Consider the following 20,307-nt stretch of genomic DNA (forward strand, 5'->3'; position numbering starts at 1 on the left):
GTTTTTCATTCAAAATATTTTCTGATTTTCCTTGAGACTTTCCCTTTGACCCAAGGATTACTTATTTAAAAAAAAATACTATTTAATTTCCAAGGGTTGGAGGGTTTTTTTAACCTTTCTGTTACTGATTTCCGGTGTAATCTGTTTTGGTCAGAGAACATGCTTTGGAGGGTTTCAGCTCCTTCCTCTGCGTCGCTTCGTCTGCAGAGCCAGTGTGTGGTCTGTCCTGGTCAGTGGGCCACGTGCACCTGAAAGCGTGTGCTTCACTTCTGCCGGGGGGCTTGTTCTCTGAACGCCACACGCGCTTGGTTCCTTTCTTCTGCACTGTTGCTGATTCTTCTGCTGCTTCTATTCCTTCGTGAGAAGTATTCATTGACGTCTTCGGCTGTAATTACGGATTTGTCTGTTTCTCTTTTCGTTTCTGTCCATTTTTGCTTTGTCCGTTTCATAGTTCTCTTGTTAGTACATTTAGAATTAGTACATCTTCTTGGTGAATTGGCCTTCTGTGTCATGCTGTAATGTCATTCTTTATTCCTTTGTCTGAAAGCTACTCCAGCTTTCTCTTGATTAGTAGTTGCGTGCTGCTGCTTTTTTCCATCTTTATACATACCTGCATCCCTGTAGTTAACAGCAGTTTCTTCTGGAAAGCACGGTTGCTGCTGCTGCTGCTGCTAAGTCACTTCAGTCGTGTCCGACTCTGTGCAACCCCATAGACGGCAGCCCACCAGGCTCCCCCGTCCCTGGGATTCTCCAGGCAAGAACACTGGCATGGGTTGCCATTTCCTTCTCCAATGCAGGAAAGTAAAAAATGAAAGTGAAGTCGCTCAGTCGTGTCCGACTCCTAGCGACCCCATGGACTGCAGCCCACCAGGCCCCTCCATCTGGGATTTTCCAGGCAAGAGTACTGCAGTGGGGTGCCATTGCCTTAGGTGGTTTTAAAATCTGTTCTGAAATTTGTTGTCTTTTTGTTCATCGTTGGTCGTTAAGTCACGTCCAGCTCTTCTGTGACTCTGTGGACTGTAGCCCGACACGCTCCTTCGTGCAGATCTCCCAGGCAAGAATACTGGAGTGGGCTGCCATTTCCTCCTCCCTCTTGTCTTTTAATTGGTATGTTTGGGCCACTTAGGTTTAATAGAATTGTTCAAGTCTGGATGGAGGTGCGCCGCTTCGTTCAGTGCCTGTGTTTGTTCCACTAGTTCTTAACGATTTCCTCTTTCTGCTTTCCTTTTGGTAATCTGAACGGTTTTCAGTCTTCTCTTTTATTTATTGTATTTTTTACTGTATATCTTCTTTTTGTATAGTTTCTGGAATGTTCTTGGAGTTACAATGTACATGCATTTCACCGCCTCCTTAGAATCAGTGTTTGGCCATGTAAAGTGGAGTGTAGGGGCCTCTGTGCTCTGCAGGCCCGTCACCCTCTCCTGGGCCTGTCCTCAAGTTGTCCAGTGTGCCACACGTCCATTGACTGAACACCCTCCCGCAGCGCTCCCTGCTTCACTCCCTGTCATCAGACACGCTTTCAGGAGCTGCAGAGGAGTAGGACTGGGCTCACTCAGGCGGTTACCACTGTTCTTTCTCCATTTCTTATGTCCCGGGTTCCTTTCTGTTAGCATTTCCTTTCTGTTTGTTTGGCTTTTTTTGTTTAAAGCAAATTCCCCTGGTTTTTCTTCACCTGAGAGTCTCTGTATTTCCCACTCATTTCTTAAGGATATTTTTCCTGAGCATGGACTTCTCAGGCCACAGTGTTTCTTTTCAGCATCGTCTCTGACTGCCCTCGGGAGTGTCTTTGTCGTTCAGGAGTATGATTATGGGTTTCTGGATTACAGGCATAGATTTCTTTGTTTCATTTTAAGTTTATAGAGCTTTCTGAACGCGTAGTTTTGTGTCTTTCAGCAGGTTTCAGAAGTTTCCAGGCATTATTTCTTACATACACACATATATTTTATGTATATATATATATATATATATATATATATTTTTTTTTTTTTTTAATACCACACTCTGTCTCTGGGACTCCAATGTTATACCTTTTGGTCTCTATTATATAGGGGCTTCCCTGATGGCTCAGTGGTAAATAACCCACCTGCCAATGCAGGAAATGTGGGTTCGATCCCTGGTTTGGGAAGATCCCCTGGAGGAGGAAATTGTAACCCACTCCAGTATTCTTGCCTGGGAAACCCCATGGACAGAGGAGCTTGGCAGGCTACAGGCCATGGGGTCGCAAAAGAGTTGGACACGACTTAGTGACCAAACAACTAGTCTGTAGGCCCTGAGGCGCCATCCCCTCTCCCCTCCATTCTCTGCTCTCGCTGCTGTTCAGGTTGGATCGTTTCTGAGGATCACATGCACACATCATGTCCTCTCTCACCTCCATCCTGCTGTTGAGTCCAGCTAGTGATCCCAGGGACGGGGGAGCCTGGTGGGCTGCCGTCTATGGGGTCGCACAGAGTTGGACACGACTGAAGCGACTTAGCAGCAGCAGCAGCAGCAGTGAAGTTTTAAATTTTGATGATTGTATTTTTCTATTCCAAAATGTGCATTCCGTTATTTTTATACTCTTCTTTTTGCTGAGACGTTCCCGTTACTTCCGGAGTGTTCTCCCTTACTGTATGGGGCGCATTTATAACAGTCTTCTTCAGGTGATCCTAGCGTCTAAGGATGACTTGGCACTGGCATCTGGCGGTTGTCCTTTCTCCTGTAAATCCAGGTTTTCCTTATTCTCTGTTTGCTCAGTGACTCTAGATTGTACCTTGTATTTTTTCATTATCTGATTCTTTGTCTTGTTTATAGACTCTGTGGAGCATGTAGATGTTTTCATCTTAGAAGGCATTAACCCAGTCGGGTTCAAGTCTCAAGTTCCACACAGCCTCCCTGGGTCTGGGGTCCCCTTTGATAGCCTGTCCTGGGCATGTGCTGCCCCTTGGCCAGACTGGGCCTCGGCAGTGGTCCCCCCGCAGTTCCACCACCAAAGCCTGGTGAGCTGCTTGGGGTCAGGCCTGCCCTGCGTAGCCGGGCTGAGACCCCTGCTCCCCGTGGAGCCCCTGGGCCGTCCCGCATCTTGGGCCTCCTCTCTTTGGTCCTCCTGCCAGAGGGCTGCAGTGTGGGTTACTACACTGCCCTGTGTGGCTGCGAGACCGGAGGACAGGGGGAAAAGGCAGTGGGGGTGGGGGTTCCCCTGCCCTCTGCCCTACGCCCGCTCCTCCAGCTTTAGATGAAGCTCAGCGCCCTTTGGATCACAGGCCCCGGGGTAGCTGGCGGTGGGAGCAAGAGAATGGGGGAAAGAGAAAAATCTGAAATTTCCTCTCCTCTTTTGTAAGCATCAGAAGACCCCCTTCTGCATCTGGAGCCAGAACCCAAGTGTCAGGGGTGGGGTGGGTGGGCAGGCTGTGTGCACAGCTGGCTTGGTGTCCTCACTCCAGCGTCCTCCCCGTCCTGCCCACTGTCCTCCTCCTCCTCAGCCTCCTGGAGCCACTTGATGTGTCTGCGGGGGTTCCAAGCCCATCCATGGGAGGGAAGGGGTGTGGACTCGCCCGTCTGCCCCAGGGTGGGAGGCACGGGTCACAGCTGCTCAGCCCGCCCCCAAGAGCAGGTGTGGGCCGTGGGCCGACGGGACTTGTGTTGGGCTTTTCAGGAAACCCCGACCAAAGAGCTGGGCCACGGCGGGGGAGCTGCACGCAGCCCCGAGCGGAGCAGCCCCGCGCCAGCAGCGGGCTCCCCGCACCTGAGCCGGGGCCTGAACTCCGAGAGCTCCACCGATGAAGAAGGTACTGCACTCGGGGGCAGGCTCAGAAGGCAGTGAAAGATCCATGGGGTGTGAACTGTTCTTGAGGATGACCCCACATACCGCTTTCAGGGACCCCCCTGACCTGGGCGGGGGGCAAGCCTGCGCGTGTGCACAGGGTGGTCTGTGGGCCCCGCCCTGTGCTCTGCTCCTCGGTGAGAGAGGAGGGTGAGTCCTGGCTTACTTCCAGGTGGAGGCTTCGAGTGGGACGACGACTTCTCCCCAGACCCTTTCCTGTCAAGGACGACGAGTCACCTCCTCAGCTCCAAGCCGGCCCTTCAGACCTCCAAGTACTTTTCCCCGCCGCCGCCCCGCAGCGCGGAGCCCAGCTGGCCGCACGCAGCCCCCTACTCCAGGTTCTCCATCACCCCCGCCAGCATCGCCAGCTTCTCGCTCACGCACCTCACGGACTCGGACATGGAGCAGGGAGGTGAGGAGGCCGAGGTGCTGGGGCGGGGGCGCGGCTGAGGGGCTGTCCCGGCGTCCCGGAGAGCGTCATGCAGATCCCTCTGAAGGGCTCACAGCCCGGTGCTCTGGGGCCTGTTCTCTGCTTCCTACTGTCTCCGCCCCCCTGGGCTGGGGGACTAGGGCTGCTCCCCGCTTTCTTCTCCCTTTTCCCTTCTTGCTGTCAGCTCCTGTCTCCCCTCCCGGGTACCCCCCCAAGGGAAGGGCTCTGAAGAACACTTGGCCATGATGTTGGCCTTGAGCCCAAATCCACTGGGGCCCTGCCCCGGGAATGTTGATTTTACCTGGTCTTCGCATGACACCAGGAGGCCTGGGGCGGGGCAGGAGGAATGGGCGGGGCCCTTGGGGTGGTCGCTGGGCATATGGAGCCGTTTTTCCCCCACAACTAGATCGGAAGATACCGGTTAGTAGGTACACTTTCTGATGTGGCGTCTGCAGATCAAACAATAACTCTGAAACATAAAGACCGCTTGTTTGTCCCCGGCCTCGCTGTGCTGATTAGATAGCGGCCATCACCCCCGCTCTGCCGGGGCAGATGTGCGGGCCCGAGCTCTGACACGGAGCCGCGTGTGAGTGCGCACACGTGTCAGCCGGAGTGCCTGCAGGTGCCGCAGGCGGCCAGGCAGGTGGCTGAGGGCCGCCCTTCTGGCTTCAGTTCCTCTTTCTACAGTGAAGATCAGACACCGTCCATGCTATTTTTACCTTTGATGATCCGTTTTAAAACCCAGCTTTGCTTGCTCTCCTTCTAGGAAGCAGCGAAGACGGAGAGAAAGACTAGGCGATGCCTAGGCCCCGCGGACCCAGGCTGTTCCAGCAGCGGTGTCCCGGGCCGGGACGAGGCTGTGGGCGCCTGGCCAGTTCTCCTGTACCAGCTGCCGCCCAGGTCTCCCCTGCCCACCGAAAGGGCTGGCGTGGGGGCTGTGGGCTCCAGGTGGCTTCCGGTTCCCACGTGGAGTGTCCTCCGCATACACACCTGTGTGTCCCGTTTGTGTGCAGGGCCCCGCGGACCACAAGGGGAATTGGCACCAGTGAGCCATATTTATTGTTTTTAAAGAAATCACAAATTGCTTTCTGTAATTGCACTGTGGATAAATGTCCTAAGAGTCCCTGATACTGTACAGAATCTTAAATTATTCAAGGAAAATAAGGCAGGTCAAGCTGGTGCTACCCACTAGTTTGATTTTTTTTTTCTTCTGTTTTAGTTTGTTTGCTCTGCATGGTACTTGTAAAGCTTAAGTATTTTGAGTGTTATGTTGTCTTTAGAAGTTGTTGGAATTGTACATATGGTACTCTTTCGTAAATGATAAATGATTCCGAATGTTAGTATTTTATGTTCTTATAGGAAATATTTTTGATGAGTCGAAAAAGACTGCTCTGTTTCGTTGACTGAATGAAACACATCTCTGTCTGTTCTCTGTGAGGTGGTCTGTCCCTGTTGTAGATGAGGCTTCTCCGAGGAGCTGACGGGCCTTGCAGCCCCTCTGTGTGATTCTCCCGCTCGCCCCTCCCCCGACTTTCAGAAAGCCCTCTTGGTACAAATCAATGGGTGGTTCCCAGAGCCGGCTGCAGTTGGCACGTCCAGCCCCCTCCCAGCTGGGGCCCGAGTCCCCTGTGCTGGGTTTAAGCAGCACAGGTGGCAGTGGCCTGGGGCCCCTGTGGTCACGCCTGCCTTCAGGCGCAAAGAAGCTGCTCCGCGAAGGGCTCTGGGAGCCAAGGCCTGTCTGGGCTCCTCCTGTCTGTGCACTCGAGGTGTTGAGATGCTCACAGCCCCCAGAGCCAGTCCGGATCACGTCTCGCCCGGGTGAGGCTGGTGTCTGGAACCATGGGTACTCACTACACCCCTTGACTGTGAGGGGGGACACGGACACCGGGGAGTCGCCACAGGCAGCCCGTCCTCCCTGTCGGGGCCTGGGGCGGCCCGAGTGGCCGTCACCCGCACTGACCCCTCCCTTCTGTGTTAAGCCCCCAGTTCTCCCCTTGCTATGAGAGGACCGAGCCCGTCCAGTGCAGTGTCGTGGTGTTGGCTGGAGCCCGGCGTCCATGGTGGAAAGCGGCCCTCACCCTGCGGTCCCTGAGTTCTGCTTTGCCCACAGCGGTGCAGCCGGTGCGGAGGGAGGCTGGCATGTGGACGGGGAGCCCCAGAGCATGGGTCCCGCATGCCGGCTGCTCCCCCGGGGTCTCCCGTGCTGACGTGCTTCTCTGGTGTTAGCAGGACGCCGGGCCGACCCTCCAGGCCTCAGGCTGATGCAGGTGTGTTCGCTGGCGAGAGTTTCCGTAATACATCGTGACCTTCGTTATCAAGTCGGGCTTGCTCCCTTTTTACACTAGCAATAACTTTCCAGAGCAGGCCAACTCCAGGTGGCGGGAGCGCCCCTCCCCTCCCCCGTGTGAGCCCGGCACACTGCCAAGCTGGACCCGGGGACACGTGTGTCGAAAAGACAGCTAACAGGGCATTAGGAGGTAATTTTGCCAAAACTGTTGTAACTCTCAATTTCTTGCTATGGAGACTTCCTGTGTGTTCTGAGTTTTTACATCTACCAATCTTGGTTGAAAGAAAAATGAGATGCAAGTACACTAGTTTCGTGGTTTTTTTTTTTTTTTAAATTATAGGTTTAAGGAGTTCAGCTCTAATGACTAAAATCAAGCAGATCCATAGTATATATAGTCTTATACAGTCAGCCCAGGGTAAATTTATTGATTCTCTGGGGCTGTACATTTTTCAGTACGATTAAGGAGATTTTAACAACATAATTCCCATTTTAATTTAAGGTCTGTATCACTCATAAATTGCCAAAAACATTTTATACAAGGGGGTGGGTGCAGGGGTTGGAATAGTAGGTCTTAGTGTGGTGTTGCATGGTTGGGAAGATTTTATATTTATAATAAACACGTGAATTAACATGTTCTTTTGAAAAATCTCAAGCAATACACAGGAAATGATGTACAGGAAATTATGTAGATTAAAAATTTCAGCCCATTTTTGAGATGTCAGCACATGCTTTGTTGTTTGATTCAGTTTCGTTTTACTCAATTGGTTACCAGTAGTGGGTTTCTAAACCACTCCTGTTCTCAGTTACGCAGTGAAATAACATCGGTGGAATTCTCTAGATGATGTCGGTGAGGTTCATCATACCTGGTTCACAGCGGTATTTCCTGGCCTCCTTTGGGATCTGTCGTTCTTTGGGAGAGTTCACGTATCTTAAATCCCACGATAATCTATCCTTCACCTCCTCCCTAGCTAGGTGTTAACTTGTGTTACCCAGCGACTCAGTCACAAGCCAGAAAGAGAAGGGTAGGAAAAGTGCTCCCCCCAGATCCTCCTGAAACTTGGGCTGTACGTCTGGGTGAGAAGCCATTCATCTTAAGGCTGAAGAAGCTCCAGGAAGCTGAATGGAGAACAGAACCCATCTGTTCTATTTTTAAATGTGCAGGCGATTGTTTCTATGGAAATGGATTTATCTCAGAAAAGTCTTTTTCTCTGTCTTGCTGCCATAAAACGCCTTTCAAAACCTCTTCCTTTTATCACCACCTCCCATGGGGTGTCTGTGGGGTTAATGACTTACTGCATGTTTGTCCTGAGGGCCCCGGGGCAAGGGAGGCAGCTCCGGGTTTTCTAAAAGTTCCACGAGTGAACCGAGTATGAGGCTGCAGATGGGGGCTTCGTCACCAGGGGCTTCAGAGCATTAGCCTTCTGAGAAGTAGCCTTAAGGCACGAGTGGGTGTAGGCAGTTACTTCCGATTTAAAACCTCAGAAACACTGTTCCTAAGTGGTAAGGGTGTGGGGGCGGGTTTGGCTCAAGTTTTGGCTCTCAAAAAGGAAAGCTGTCTTTAGTTACATAAGTGAGTTCTCAAAAGATGTGTTGACAGTATTGAATCACCAACAACCTGTTACGTGAATGGCTGGAACACGGTTAAGTTCAGGTTGGCACAGGCACAGACGGATGGCAATCACAGACCGCTGTGAGTAGCCACTGCCTCATCCCAGCTGCCAACGCCCCGCAGGGCTGTCCCACCTCCGAGGATTCACTGTTGTGTTTAGACTCGGTTGTAAGAGGTTCACGGCAATATAACAAGTTAATGAACTTTGAGTTTAAATTGTGTACATTTTTAAATTGTAAGATTTTTACTGTATATTGATGCATAGTGTGATTCAAATAAATTGCTTGTAATTTAAAAACTATTTAATATTCAAAATAAATATAGTTATATATTTATAAACTCTGTCGCTGCACTGATTCTGTGTTCCACTGTGTGAGGCCCGAGGTGGGTGGCCTGGCCCTGCCCCAGAGGATGCTGGAAGCCTGAAGCCCTGGGTCCCTTGCTGCCCTAGTCCCTAGAGATGGGATGCCCTCTGCTGTGCCATACCTAAACCCAGCCCCTTCCACCCTCCCGAGAGCAAGGATTTGTATAGTCACCGGGGGGCTGGTGGGTAGTGTTTGCATTGCTATAAAGTGTGTCTGTAATTCAAGGTGTTTGCACTTACGGATGAACTTCAGAAGCATTTTAATTTCGGAGATCCAGCCTCTATGGAGCTCTAATAAGCCCAGCGGCTAATCAGCTCAAAACCAGCCTTTCTGTGCCCTGAGTGGCCCCTCCTTAATGTCCTGGTCCCAGCTGCCACCAGCCAGGAAGTCAGCCTCCTTGTACCAAAACAGGGGTCTGGCCCCCTGTTGGTTCAGGTTACACCAACTGCGGAGTGGCCCTGGGCAGGTAGATGGAAGAGACCTGTGAACCCCCATTTGGAGAGCCCAAGGGGGGCAGCAAGGGACCCTGTCCCCGAGGTGCGGAGACAGCGCCGACCCTGGGCCTGCAGGGCCCGAGTCCGGGAGGGGGTGGTAGCCCATGGTGTGTGCCACCGTGGGGTACCACCTGCCCTCCGGCTGCCTCCCTTCAGCCCCAAGGAACCCCTGAGCGGTTGCTGCCGTTAACACCGTTTAGTGCTGCCAAAGGTGAGGAAGCTGAGGCCAAGGGCGATTAAGCAGAGCAGGTAGGTGGCAGCCAGTTTTGAGCTCAAGCGGCCGCGCCCCGGAGACCTCCGAAGGAAGACCGCTGATCAGTTGTTGCCCGGTGATCCGCCCACCGGCGGCGGAGCAGGTGCCTCCGGCAGCCTCCGCCCCCTCGCACCTGGGCCGGCGCCGCGGGCTTGGCGGGCGGGCCCGCAGCCCGGGGTGCCGCAGGGGTCCTTCCAAAACGTGGGGTGAGGGTGCGGGGGCGTCCGGGCTGCTGTTCTATCAGGGTGGCGGCCGCGGCCAGTTGGGGACCCTAGCATTACTGCCAAACGGCTGCTCCACGAGTTTGACTTTGGCTCACAACCCCACGGCCGGGTGCTCCCCCTCCGGACCGGCGGGTTCGCGGCGAGGCCTCGGTGCTCCCATCCGACCCGCGGGCCGGGCTGCGGGGGCCAAAGCTCCTCCGGGCCCGGCCGGACCACCGGTTCTCCGCCCGCAGGTGCGCCCCCGCCCCTGCAGCCGGGCGGGACGCACGGACTCCGGCCCCGCCCCGCGCCCGCCCCGCGGGCTCATTTACATGCGGCCGCCGCCCCGCCCGGGTCGCCTAAAGCGACGTGTCCTTGTCCCCCGTGGGCAGCCCCAGCGCCTGCGGCCGCGGATCCCCAGGTAACGGGGGGTGGGGGTGCGGGTGGGGCGGCGGGGAGAGGACCCTGGGGCAGGACCCGGGGTGGCAACTGGAGGGGAAAACCTGGGTCGGGGGTTCGGGTCTGCAGCCCCCCCACCCCCCGGGGCCGCGGCCGTCCATCCCCGTGGTGGGCCTGGGGACTGCTGCGGGCTCTGGCCACCTCTGACCTCCTGACAGCCGCCTCAGGTCCACAGCCATTCTGGCACCAGTGTCCCTGTGTGTGTGACGTCTTGGGGGCAGGACGGCGAGCGTGGTGGGGCCGAGCTGCTGCCTGGCCATCCGGGCAAGCAGGAGGCAGCGTAGCCTCTGGCGGAGGGGCCGCACCTCTGGGTGGTCTCAGCAGAGTGTCAACCGGCCACCTAAGCTCAGTAGGCCCTCAGGCGGCAATGAGGGTCACGGGGCCAGAGAAAGGCCCAGGGGCAAAGCGTATCACCCACCAGATCAGGAAAACGCCTGAGGGGTCGACGTGAGGTCTAGCGGGGCCCCGGGGGTGGGGGTGGGGTCATCTCAGCGCCGCGAGGTGAATGGGAAGGACTCAGGGGTCACTGTGCAATGAGTGGTCGGTCAGCTGCCACTGGGGACAGCTGCCCTGAATGTCCCCTGGCCTGCTGAGTGACTGCGGGGTGGCCTGTGTTCTGGATTTCAGCTCCAAAGGCCTGCTCCCTCTGAGAGCCACCACCTGCAGGACAACCAGTCTGGAGCCATGAAGACCAAGAGCCGGCCACCCCGGCGCCGGGCACCTCCACAAGACCCAGAAGCCACCCCAGGGGAGCGGACGCCCGACAGGCCACCGCCGGGCTCAGGAGGGCCGGACGCGACCAAGGCTCTCCGGAGCCGGACAGCGCGGGCGCAGGGGGCACGGGCGGAGGGCGGGCGCCGGCGGCCAGGGCCGGGGGGCCGGCGGGAAAGCAGCGTCCAGCGGCGGCTGGAGAGCAACGAGCGGGAGCGACAGCGCATGCACAAGCTGAACAACGCCTTCCAGGCGCTGCGCGAGGTCATCCCACACGTGCGTGCTGATAAGAAGCTCTCCAAGATCGAGACCCTCACACTGGCCAAGAACTACATCAAGTCGCTGACCGCCACCATCCTGACCATGTCCAGCGGCCGCCTCCCTGGCCTGGACGGGCCGGGTCCCAAGCTCTACCAGCACTATCAGCAGCAGCAGCAGGCTGCCGGGGGCACGCTTGTGGCCGCCGAGGCCCCGCCCGAGGGCCACCTGCAGAAATACTCCACCCAGATCCACAGCTTCCGCGAGGGCTCCTAGCGCACTGCCGGGGCCTGGGCCCTCCGTGCCCCGGGCTTGGGGTCCCGGATGCTTAGAGCCTCCCTGGACCCGCGCCGGCCCCCCAGGACAAGGCCGGGTGAATCGTGGTCTGGTCCAGGCCGCCGCTCTGGACAGCTCGAGGCCCAAAGCTCCTCCAGGTCCCAGGACCTGCTTTTTCATCGAGTAGGCAGGAGTGGGCCGGCCTTGGTCACTGAATTCTCATCACTCCCACTCTCTCCCCAGGCGAGGGGAAATTCCATGTACAGGGTTGCTTGGGTAAGTTCCCCTGTTACTGCTGAGACCCGGGCCCAGGGAGGAGGATTCCCCCGACCCACACCGCAGCCTCCACATTCTGGGTAAACTGAGGCGCAGAGCAAACACAGCGCAAGACCTAGAGGGGAGTAGGGCTGAGCGGAGGTGCTCAGAGCCTCCAGTTCAGCATCTGTCAGGTGGAAGCCCTTCAGATTTCTTCCTGCTGATTCTAAAGGGAGCTTGTCCAGCTAGAGGGCCGGGGGTCTCTGCTCCCTCCTCCCGGGTGGGGGCTCCTGACTGTGGAAAGTCTGCGGCCAGCGGCGGGGTGTTGAGGGCTCTGGAGACAGGACCGGGTGGGAGAGCAGAGACAGAGGCTGCTCAGGCCTGGTTTCCCTGGAGCGGTCGCGGGTCTACCCCTGCAGGTGGAGGGTCTGTCCCCCGCCTCCCTCAGGGTCCCCCCAGGTCTGCCGCTTGTTGTCGAATCTGTGGTCCTGTCCGTGGCAGACAGGGGTCTGGGCAGACGGTGGTCTGACAGACTTCAGGATGTTCCTGGGTCCTGGCTGCTCTCGGGGGCCCGTGTGGGGCCGCGGGGGCTCCCGTCCCCCACCGGGTGCTCCTCAAAGGTGGGCCTGGGTGGCCTGGCAGGTCTCCGCCGCCTCAGGCCACACTTCCTCCTGTGGCATTCCCACCCCACCGGCCTTGATGGGCTGGGTGACTCTGCTCTCAGCCCTGGCAGCTCGTCTCCCCTGTCCAGTTGCCCAGGGCCAGCCTGGGGAGGGGACGGGGCGGCCCTCAGGCGGGCGCCCCAGCCACAGGGGCTACAGAAAGGCTGGAGCGGGCCTAGAGCCCCCGGGGGCCAGGCCCCTTGTGGGCACTGTGGGTAGAGGCTGAGCCCGGCCGGCGGGTGGAGGGGGGTGGTGGTCACAGCCCAGGACCCCTCCCCGATGGACGGGATAAGCCTCCCAGCCCTGACTGTCTGGACCCCAGCCGCTTCACGTCCTGCCTGTCTTGGCATCAGCCCTGGCTGCATCAAGGGCAGCAGGTGGTGCCCCTGGAAACAGCCATTAGGGGCTTCAGTTCCAACTTTCCAGGTCATCCACCAGCCGGACACCCGCCCCCCGCCGGCCACCGCCAGGCCCCAGGGCCAGGCCCTCTGGAAGGCCCGCCCGGGGAGGCCTGGTCCGGTCCCAGCCCCTCGCCCCAGCCTACCTTCAGCACGGGTGAGGACGGACCCCAGGTGCACCTGGCTTGTCCCCCAGGGGAGGCCACTCAGGAAGGTCAGTGGTTGGTGTCCACCAGTGGGCGCTGACGTCGAGGGCGACTCCAAGCTGGGGACAGATGGGGCCCCTGTGCCCCTGCTGTGGGCGGCGGGGCCGCCTGGAACACGGGACGGGAAGACACACAAGCCTGGAGGCTCTTTTCTGGCTGAGGAGGCCAAGTCAGGCTCAGCTGGTCCCTGAACTTGGTGAATGAGCCAAAGACTGAGCCAAAAGCACGGAGTGGGGGTGGCCCAGCAGAGGCTCCATCCAGGAGGTCATGCCTGGTGACCGGGGGTCTGTGGGTCACCACCTTGCAGGACAAGAGCCTTTGTGACTCTGTCCCAAACTGGCATCTGCTTCCCAGAGGGTCTCCAGGGCCCTGTCGTCTCCTCTGAGGCCGGAGTGCACCTGCCTGCCCTGTGCCCATGTCACGAAGGGGCCCGGAAGGTCCCGGTTCAGATTCGGACTGTTGAATATGGGGAGGGGGCTGGCTGAGCCTGCTGCCGGGTCTGCTCCGTCGACCCTCGACTTAGACTCCCAGCCCAGGCTGAACCTGTGAGGACGCCCGGCCTGGCCTTCCCAGGCTGTGTGTTTCCTGAAGTCGGAGACTCCCGCGTCCTGAGCCCGGGGCCGGCACCTGGGGCCACAGACTCGCAGGCAGACTAGACCTGCGTGAGCTCGGGGGCGCAGGGAATCCGGAACTGCGGCTTGCCTGTGGGGAAAACCTACCTGGAACTGCACGGCCAGTGCCCCCGCTGTAATTATGGTGGAAATGTTTCTTAAATGAGCCCAGTTTGCTTTCATGTTTCTTAATGGCCTCTTCAGATACTAATGAAACCAAAATAAAAGGTCCCATGGGGTGATTGGTGCTTTTGCCCCATGCTCGAGTGGGTGGGGAGCTGTTTTAATCATAGTGGTAGCAGTAAAGAAAAAAAATTATCATGTCCTTGACATTCTGGCATTAAGTTTTTATTGAATAAAGCATCCAAGGAATCAAGATGGTTCAGTGATGCTGAGCTGGGGCGGAATGGGCGCCCTGGAGAACCAGCAATTCACAGCAGAGCAACAGGGCCACCGTAGAAGCAGCCGTAATGCCCACTTAGAGAGACTTGACAACTTGAGTGTAAACAGATAAGAGGGCGCCGACCCTTCACGAGCTTTCCCCGTGCTGCCCCCCAACTCCCGCCTCCTGGGCCCACTTTGAGGCGACCCAGCAGTGGCTGCCAGCTGTCCTCCAGTGCCCCCTGGGGAGGGGATCCCAAGGGACACCTCCTCAGAGTCAGCTTCTGGGCAGCAAACACGAGGCAAACAGCGCACAGCTGAGCCCTCCCGGCGGGCCTCCCGGGGCGGCCAGCGGAGTCGGCTCGTCAGGGTCTCAAAATGAGCAGAGATGGGACATGGGTTCGGACGAATCAAATCACCTGGTTGTGGGAGGCCGACTTGAGGCTTCAAGTGCACCGTTTTTCTGGTAAAAAGCAGCTGTACACTGGGAGTGGGGTCTCTTGTGGGTGGGGTGGGGGGGTGCCTCCCTAGGACTGGGCTCAGGCCTGCCGCCTCCAGGCTCCTCTCGCGGGCCAGTGGTCTCTACCCACCCCACCCCCTGCAACAGGATCTGCCGAGAGAGGAGCCCCCCTGGCCCCCAACCACGCCTGGGAAAGGGTTGACTGAGGGCCGGGGATGCTGACCTTGCAACTGAACAGCAGGCCGGCGGTCCTCCGTCCACCCTGTGAAGACGACACCCCTCCCCAGCATTTATTTCCAACCCCTTCCTTAACTTAGGAAATGAAGTCCTATTTGCGAGCCCTGTTCTGAGAACTGACCGGGCCCAGGCAAAACCGTCCTGAGCCCCGGTGCCGTTTTTCCTGGGGGAGGAGGAGAGTCCCGATGCCATCTGGGGCCATCCAGGGTCGAGGGGGCTCCCTGGGTCCTCTTCCCTGGGGCAGTGTTCCTGGAAGGCTCCAGGCTCCCGCGGCGAAAGGCAGGAGGCAGAGGGGCAGGGGGCAGGCAGTTGAGGCCAAGGCAAGGGGGCCCCCCACCCCACGTTCTCCCCACGGCCGGGGACACGCAGCATCCACAGAGCTTCACATTTCTGGGCCATTTCAGAGCCTCTGAGACGGCCGTGACCTCAGGCCAAGTTCTCTGCATGGACTCTAGAGTCTGGGCCTGGTGACGCCACCCCCCAGATCCACGTTTCGGGGTGTTCTGCGTGAGCACGGCTCCAACAGAAGTTTCACATCAACGTTGGTCTTTGGTGCCCAGTGCCACGGCTGCTCCCAGTGAGGGGAGGCGGCCTCAGCAGCAGACGGGGCCGGGGGTCTGCCACGGGCCACCGGCCACGCTCGGGGGCTGCCCATTCTGCTTGCTGGCTGGCTTCTGGGATGAACTCCTGGGGGCCCTGGTGGCACTGGCCCGGATGGAGAGGTGATCCCAGCCCCCCTGGGAGAAGAGAACAGAGTCACCCAGGGCCACGAGGAGGTCAAAGGGCAGAGACCTTCCCTCCAGGTCGGACCCTTGAGGGGCTCTGCCCAGGGCCCACCCCCACCTGAACCCTGGGTGCCTGGAGACCCCAGCCAGCACAGCCGCCCGATGCCTGCTCACCCCGATGCCGTAATCCCAGCCCTGCCCCTTGGGCTCCAGGGACTGCACGCCCGTGCGGCGACACACGGTTCCGCGGCTCAGGCTGTGGCTCCCCTGGACTTTGTCAGCGATGACCCAGACCTGGAACAGAGACCTGCTGAAGCCCACTCCCTCCCCCTCCTCGCGGCACAGGGTCCATGGGGACAGCAGCAGGGGTGGGGGGGACCAGAACAGGAACCAGACCCCCCCTAGTCCCCGCCCCCAGGGGGAGCATCCACCCTCCATCCCTGTGTCCCCAGACCTGGTCCAGGGGCCCCACAGACACGTGGCGCACGTTGTTGGACACGTGCTCCCAGCTGTCGCCCTGCGGGTGGCTGGGCGTGACCCCCTGGCGGTACCACAGGTTCCCTAGGAGAGAAACGCAGTGGCGTGAGACCCCAAGCGTCTGGACCCCCCTGCAGGGTCTGCGAGGCCGGGAGGTCTGACCGAGAGACGGGCAGGCAGGGTCTCTCTCTCTATCGGCCTGTAGCCTGGGCCAGCCCTGCCCTCCCAGGCCTGCCTGTGCCCCGCTACATCACTCTCGTGCTGGGCCCAGCTGGCACCCTCGTCCTCTGTCCACGCATGAGAACCTGAGGACAAGGAGTTCTTTAAATGACACAGTGACTCAGGCTGGAATAAGAGCCTTGGGATCCAGCTCCTTGCTTTGCTCATGACAGGCCAGGAAAGGGCGCGGGCAGAGCCACTCGGAGTTGGCCTGGGTAAGGGGCAGGGATGGCCCAGGCCAGGCAGGTGACCTCCGAGTCCCAGGCCTGGGTGGCACCATCTAGAAGATGCTCCTGGGCCATGGCGCCGCGCTCTCTGCCCGAGACGCAGGCAGACCTGAGCACCTGGGGAGGGGCTGGTGCTCCCCACCCTGCATGACTCCGGGGAGGGCCTGCAGGGAGGCCAAGCTCAGACTGGCAGCTCTCACGGGGCTCATGAAGGTCTCATGCTGGGGCTTTGGTGGGTAAGGGTCTGATCTCATCTCATTGGGGTGCTCAGGGAACCCCCTCCCCGGGTGACCCCTGGGAATCAGAAGCCACTTGCCGTTTTCGTCCAAGGCGAACACCGAGGTGTGCCCCACGGACACCTGCTTCAACCTCTGTTTGGGAGGAGGTGGGATGTGGTACCAGCAGTCGCCTGCGGTGGGAGATGGGTTGGGATGGGACCTGGAAGCACCACACCTGTCACCCAGGTGCTCCTGGCACACCTGGCCTCCTTTGCAGCTCGCGGGGTCGAGCGGGTGCAGCCAACCTCTGTCCCCAGACCGGGTGGACCACACGAGTGACAGGGCCCGGCGGGAGCTGACCTGGGTCCTGCTGTCCCTTCAATGCCCTGGTCTGCCCGGGGCCCTCCCGAGGCTGCGGCGGCTTCTGATGGGCTGCTAGCCCTAACAGGGAGGGGAAGGTACCCGGCCAGGCATGCGGTGGAAATCCAGCCATAGGCTGCTGTGCGAACCCACTGCTCCAGGTGGAGGGCACGGATAAGCCAGTCACCACCCACCCAGCAATCCCTGTGCCGGACACTGTCCAGATGTCCAGCCAAAAACAAGCCTGCATGACCTTTGCTCCTGGAGAGCAGTCGAGGTCGACACTGTGGATGGGCCGGGGGGGCGCCCAGGCAGGTCCCCTGAGGGGCGGGAGGCCGAGGGTGGTGAAGGACAACCCCGTCACGGGGTGACCACCCCTGGGTCATCCCAGCAGAGGGGGTGTGGACTCTGGGGGTAGCCCAGCCTGGCCCCATGCCGGGTAAACGCTCGTTGATTAAACGGAGCCCCGTCCACCGGCTTCCTCTGGAAGCGGAAGTAGCCGTAGCCGCCCCCTGGCGCTCGACCCAACATGGCGGCGGCGGCGGCGGCGGGCGCAGGGCGACCGCCTGAGGCGAGGGTTCTCACCGTTGGGCCTGGAGGGGGACACGGAGCTGCGGTAGAAGGCGGAGCCGTCCCTCGCCACGGCCCACACCTGGTAGCAGGCGCCGATGGAGACGGAGGTGAAGGGCTGGTCGGTGCCCACGTGCATCCAGCAGAAGCCCTGAGGCGAAGGAGGGATGCTCAGGGCTGCTCCGTCCTGCCTGTCGCCCGCCCGGCCCCAGGGCGGACGGCTCGTCACGCCAACCTCGACCTCAGCTCCAAGTGCCCGCTGGCCTTAGACCACCTCGGGCCACTTCCGGACCCAGGGACCCTCCTGGGCAGGCCCGGGGAGGCCAAAGCCCAGCCCTACCCCCACGGCGGAGGTGTGTCTCGGTAAGAATCCGCTGGACCCCTGAAGGGGGGGCTGGCGGGCCGGGCAGATCCTGGTTTCCCCCACCGGGTGCCCACCTCGGGGTTGAGCTCGGACACACCCAGACGGCACAGCACGTCCCCCTTGTCACTGATGGCCCAGAGCGCGATGTTCAACCCGCTCCCGTGGGCGCCTGGGCTCTCGGGGATGATGGACACATCTCTGAGGGCCACGGAGGTCACCTCCAGCCAGGGCCCAGTGGTCACCAGCTTGCACTTTCTGAGCAGCAGAGAGAGCAAAGCCCCTGTCACCCTGGTGGTGCTGGGAGCCCCAGGGCCACCTGCTCTGGACAGAAGGGGCAGCTAGACCCCTGACCCTGGGAGGACCCACCCTCCTGTGCTGTCTGCCCTGCCCTGGCACCACTCCAAGCCAGCCCCCCCCAACCCCCCAGGATCCTGCAGGGCCCTGCCAATGACATTTCTCTTATTTGTTCTTGAAAACAAACCCTTCAGAAACAGCCCTGGGAGCCCGGGGGCACTTCCTGGGCTGACATTTATTTTGATCCTGTTTTCTCCTCCCCAGTTGTAAATTCCCCTTTTCTTCCACAGGGACTGAGGCCGAGCAGGGAGGGGCGTGGCCACACCCCCCAGTTACCTGCCTTCTCACCTGGCCCAGCACCTTCTCCTGACGAAATCCTTCATGGTTTTGTACTTGTGGTACGAGCTGCAAGAGGAAGAAGCTGAAGTCAGCACCATTCTGTGGAATTTTCTAGAAAGCAACGCTGCACACTCATTCCTTCTCCCGGGGCCTCAGTGTGAGCTAAGCAGGGGCAGCAGGTAACAGGACACCATCCTCCTGCTTCAGGGGCCTCCAGCCCCACCCAGGCCTCCCTCGGGAGGGGGTCTCCCTGGGGTCAGGGTCTCCCTGGGGCTGGGACCTCACTGAGGCCACGACGTGGCAGCTACCTGGAGGTGGGTGGTGGTTTCTAGCTAAGGGGCCTCTGAGCCTCTGAGCCCTCCCCATCCCAGGCCTCATATCACTCTTCTGGGAGCCGTCAAGTTCAGGGCTTGAGGTCAAAGGGAAGGCTCAGATCAGGATAAACCTCCTCCCCGCCGGACTTCATCTGCTCAGAAGCCTCAGCTCAGGCTCTGGTTCGGTCTTTCTCGGCTCCATCCTCCATCTGAACGCGACTCGTGTATCGTGAAGGGCCTGCGCCACTGGGCAGGGTGGAGGGGCTTCGCCCGACTTCGCCAGGCCTGACACTCGGGGCCCCAGCCCCCCTGAGGGCCCCTGCCCACAGAGAGAGAGAGATGCTCACGCAGGGAAGTCACTGGCGTACTGCCACCCCTCCGGGTCCGTGCCGCCAGGGACGCTGAAATCCACGAACCAGTCAGAAACCTGGAGGAACAGGCGGGTCGGTGTGGGCAGACCCTCTACTGCAACCTCTGCCCCACCCCCAGCCCGGAGCTCACCCAGGTCCACTGCAGGGACGGGGGCTTCGTGCTGGCCTTGGTGCACTCCTGCAGGCCCGTGGCGTCACTCCACATGTACCGGTCGGTGGGCAGACCCCTGCACGGGACACCAGGGGTGAGGTGATGCCAGAGAGAGGGGAACACAGCACCGCCACCGCCCGCCGCCCAGGTGCCTGCATCTCCTGTGGGGAGGGGTGGGGCGGGCAGAAACAGAAGGAGCTCCAGACACCAGCCAGCCAGCCCACCAGCCTGGGGCCTGTGGACCCCACCCCCCTTCTCTTGCGTCGTGTGTGGTCGCGTCCTGCGGGCGTGACCTTATTTGGAAAGGGGGTCTCTCCAGAAGGCCTGGCTGAGATGAGACAGTTGCTGAGTGGGCTCTACTCCACTATGACAGCATCCTTACGAAAGAGGAGACTTGGACCCAAGCTTCCCAAATCAGGAAGCTGATGTGAAGACCAGGAGAAGGCCATGTAATGACTAAGTGATGCCGCCACCAGCCAAGGGAACGCCTGAGGCCCCTGGAGCCAGGAGGGAGACTGGAACAGATCCTCTCCACAGCCCTCACGGGGAAGAGACCTGCTGACACCTGACTCAGACTCCGAGGCCTCTGGAACCTAGAGGATGGATGTCTGCTGTTTAAGCTATTAGCCCGTGGGGTTCTGTTACAGCAACACTGCCTGACTGACACTCCCAGCACTCACAGTGCCGGATGGTCTCCCCAGGTGGCTCTGACCCTGGGGAGCCCAAGGACCAAGGTGCGAGTGAGCAAGAAGGGCAGAGGCAGGCAGATCAGCACCTGTGTGGACCCTACACACAGCTGAGGCAGAGGTTTCCAGAACACATGCAGGCATTGCGTATAAGCTGCCTTAGAAGAGCTCAAACCCTGATATCCTGAGATGAACAGAGAGACACAAATATTTACATGTGAGGAAACCCTTTAAACTGTCCGTATGAAAGGTCACAAACGGTCCACCCATCCACGACTGAAGAGAGGTTAGATAAGCCTGTCCACCCTCCGGGATTGAGTTGGGAGGCTGTCACCCACCATCTCTACGTGCCTGACTGTCCCCCTTGCCGCCCCCACTACCAGCAAACGCAGGCATACAGGGACAAGTAGAAGAACACTGCAAGTGGCTGCTATCTGGTTAGTGGGATTAGAGTTTTTATTCTTCATGTTACTTCGTAGTTCTTTTCATCAATTTGAAAAAACAAGGAAATTTAAAAAGTTTGTGCCAGTTATCCTAGTATCAAAAATATGAACCATATAAAAATATAAAAATACCATTTTTAAGATATCAAGACCCTCATCTCGTAGAAAATCACAAAATGTTATTAAAAAGAAATT

The 20,307-nt window shown here is 58.9% G+C and overlaps 3 protein-coding genes across 17 annotated transcripts in view; 2 read left to right on the plus strand and 1 right to left on the minus strand.

Moving 5' to 3' along the window:
- Positions 1–8,464, plus strand: part of LMTK2 (lemur tail kinase 2) — a 77,063-nt gene extending 68,599 nt beyond the window's left edge. For all 5 annotated transcript variants that reach the window (XM_086373928.1, XM_086373929.1, XM_086373931.1 and 2 more), the window contains exons 12-14: positions 3,632–3,764; positions 3,972–4,211; positions 4,996–8,464. In XM_086373928.1, coding sequence (XP_086230054.1) covers positions 3,632–3,764; positions 3,972–4,211; positions 4,996–5,024 — 402 coding nt within the window. In that variant the 3' untranslated portion in view covers positions 5,025–8,464. The remainder of the gene's footprint in view (positions 1–3,631; positions 3,765–3,971; positions 4,212–4,995) is intronic.
- Positions 8,465–9,468: 1,004 nt separating this feature from the next.
- On the plus strand, positions 9,469–13,518 carry BHLHA15 (basic helix-loop-helix family member a15). Of its 2 annotated transcripts, XM_086373943.1 has the most exons (3): positions 9,652–9,861; positions 10,245–10,248; positions 10,527–13,518. In XM_086373943.1, the coding sequence occupies exons 1-3, from the start codon at positions 9,773–9,775 to the stop codon at positions 11,142–11,144; spliced, it is 711 nt and encodes a 236-aa protein (XP_086230069.1). In that variant the 5' UTR covers positions 9,652–9,772; the 3' UTR covers positions 11,145–13,518. The 2 variants fall into 2 exon arrangements, with proteins under 2 accessions (XP_086230068.1, XP_086230069.1); XM_086373942.1 differs by lacking the exon at positions 10,245–10,248 and having other exon boundaries at positions 9,469–9,861.
- An 84-nt stretch (positions 13,519–13,602) lies between these two features.
- Positions 13,603–20,307, minus strand: part of TECPR1 (tectonin beta-propeller repeat containing 1) — a 28,501-nt gene continuing 21,796 nt past the window's right edge. The window contains exons 17-25 of one of the 10 annotated variants that reach the window (XR_015154272.1): positions 18,963–19,059; positions 18,809–18,888; positions 18,157–18,213; positions 17,589–17,769; positions 17,166–17,301; positions 16,319–16,440; positions 15,534–15,640; positions 15,254–15,373; positions 13,603–15,091 (exon numbers count right to left, since the gene is read on the minus strand). Coding sequence is in view for 2 of the 10 variants with exons in the window: in XM_086373933.1 (XP_086230059.1) it covers positions 14,948–15,091; positions 15,254–15,373; positions 15,534–15,640; positions 16,319–16,411; positions 17,166–17,301; positions 17,589–17,769; positions 18,157–18,213; positions 18,809–18,888; positions 18,963–19,059 (1,015 nt within the window). In the remaining 8 variants the exon portion in view is untranslated. Of the gene's footprint in view, positions 15,092–15,253; positions 15,374–15,533; positions 15,641–16,318; positions 16,441–17,165; positions 17,302–17,588; positions 17,770–18,144; positions 18,214–18,808; positions 18,889–18,962; positions 19,145–20,307 lie in introns of those variants that run through there. The other 9 variants (XR_015154275.1, XR_015154279.1, XM_086373933.1 and 6 more) reach the window with 9 other exon arrangements.

Source organism: Bos grunniens, chromosome 25, assembly GCF_055505025.1.
Source record: "Bos grunniens cultivar Pamir isolate PY7600 chromosome 25, Bosgru_T2T1.0, whole genome shotgun sequence".
NCBI lineage: Eukaryota > Metazoa > Chordata > Mammalia > Artiodactyla > Bovidae > Bos > Bos grunniens.

Bases quoted from the DNA above. Each gene is read 5' to 3' on its own strand.
- BHLHA15 (XM_086373943.1), top strand. From the start codon at position 9,773: ATGCGGCCGCCGCCCCGCCCGGGTCGCCTAAAGCGACGTGTCCTTGTC.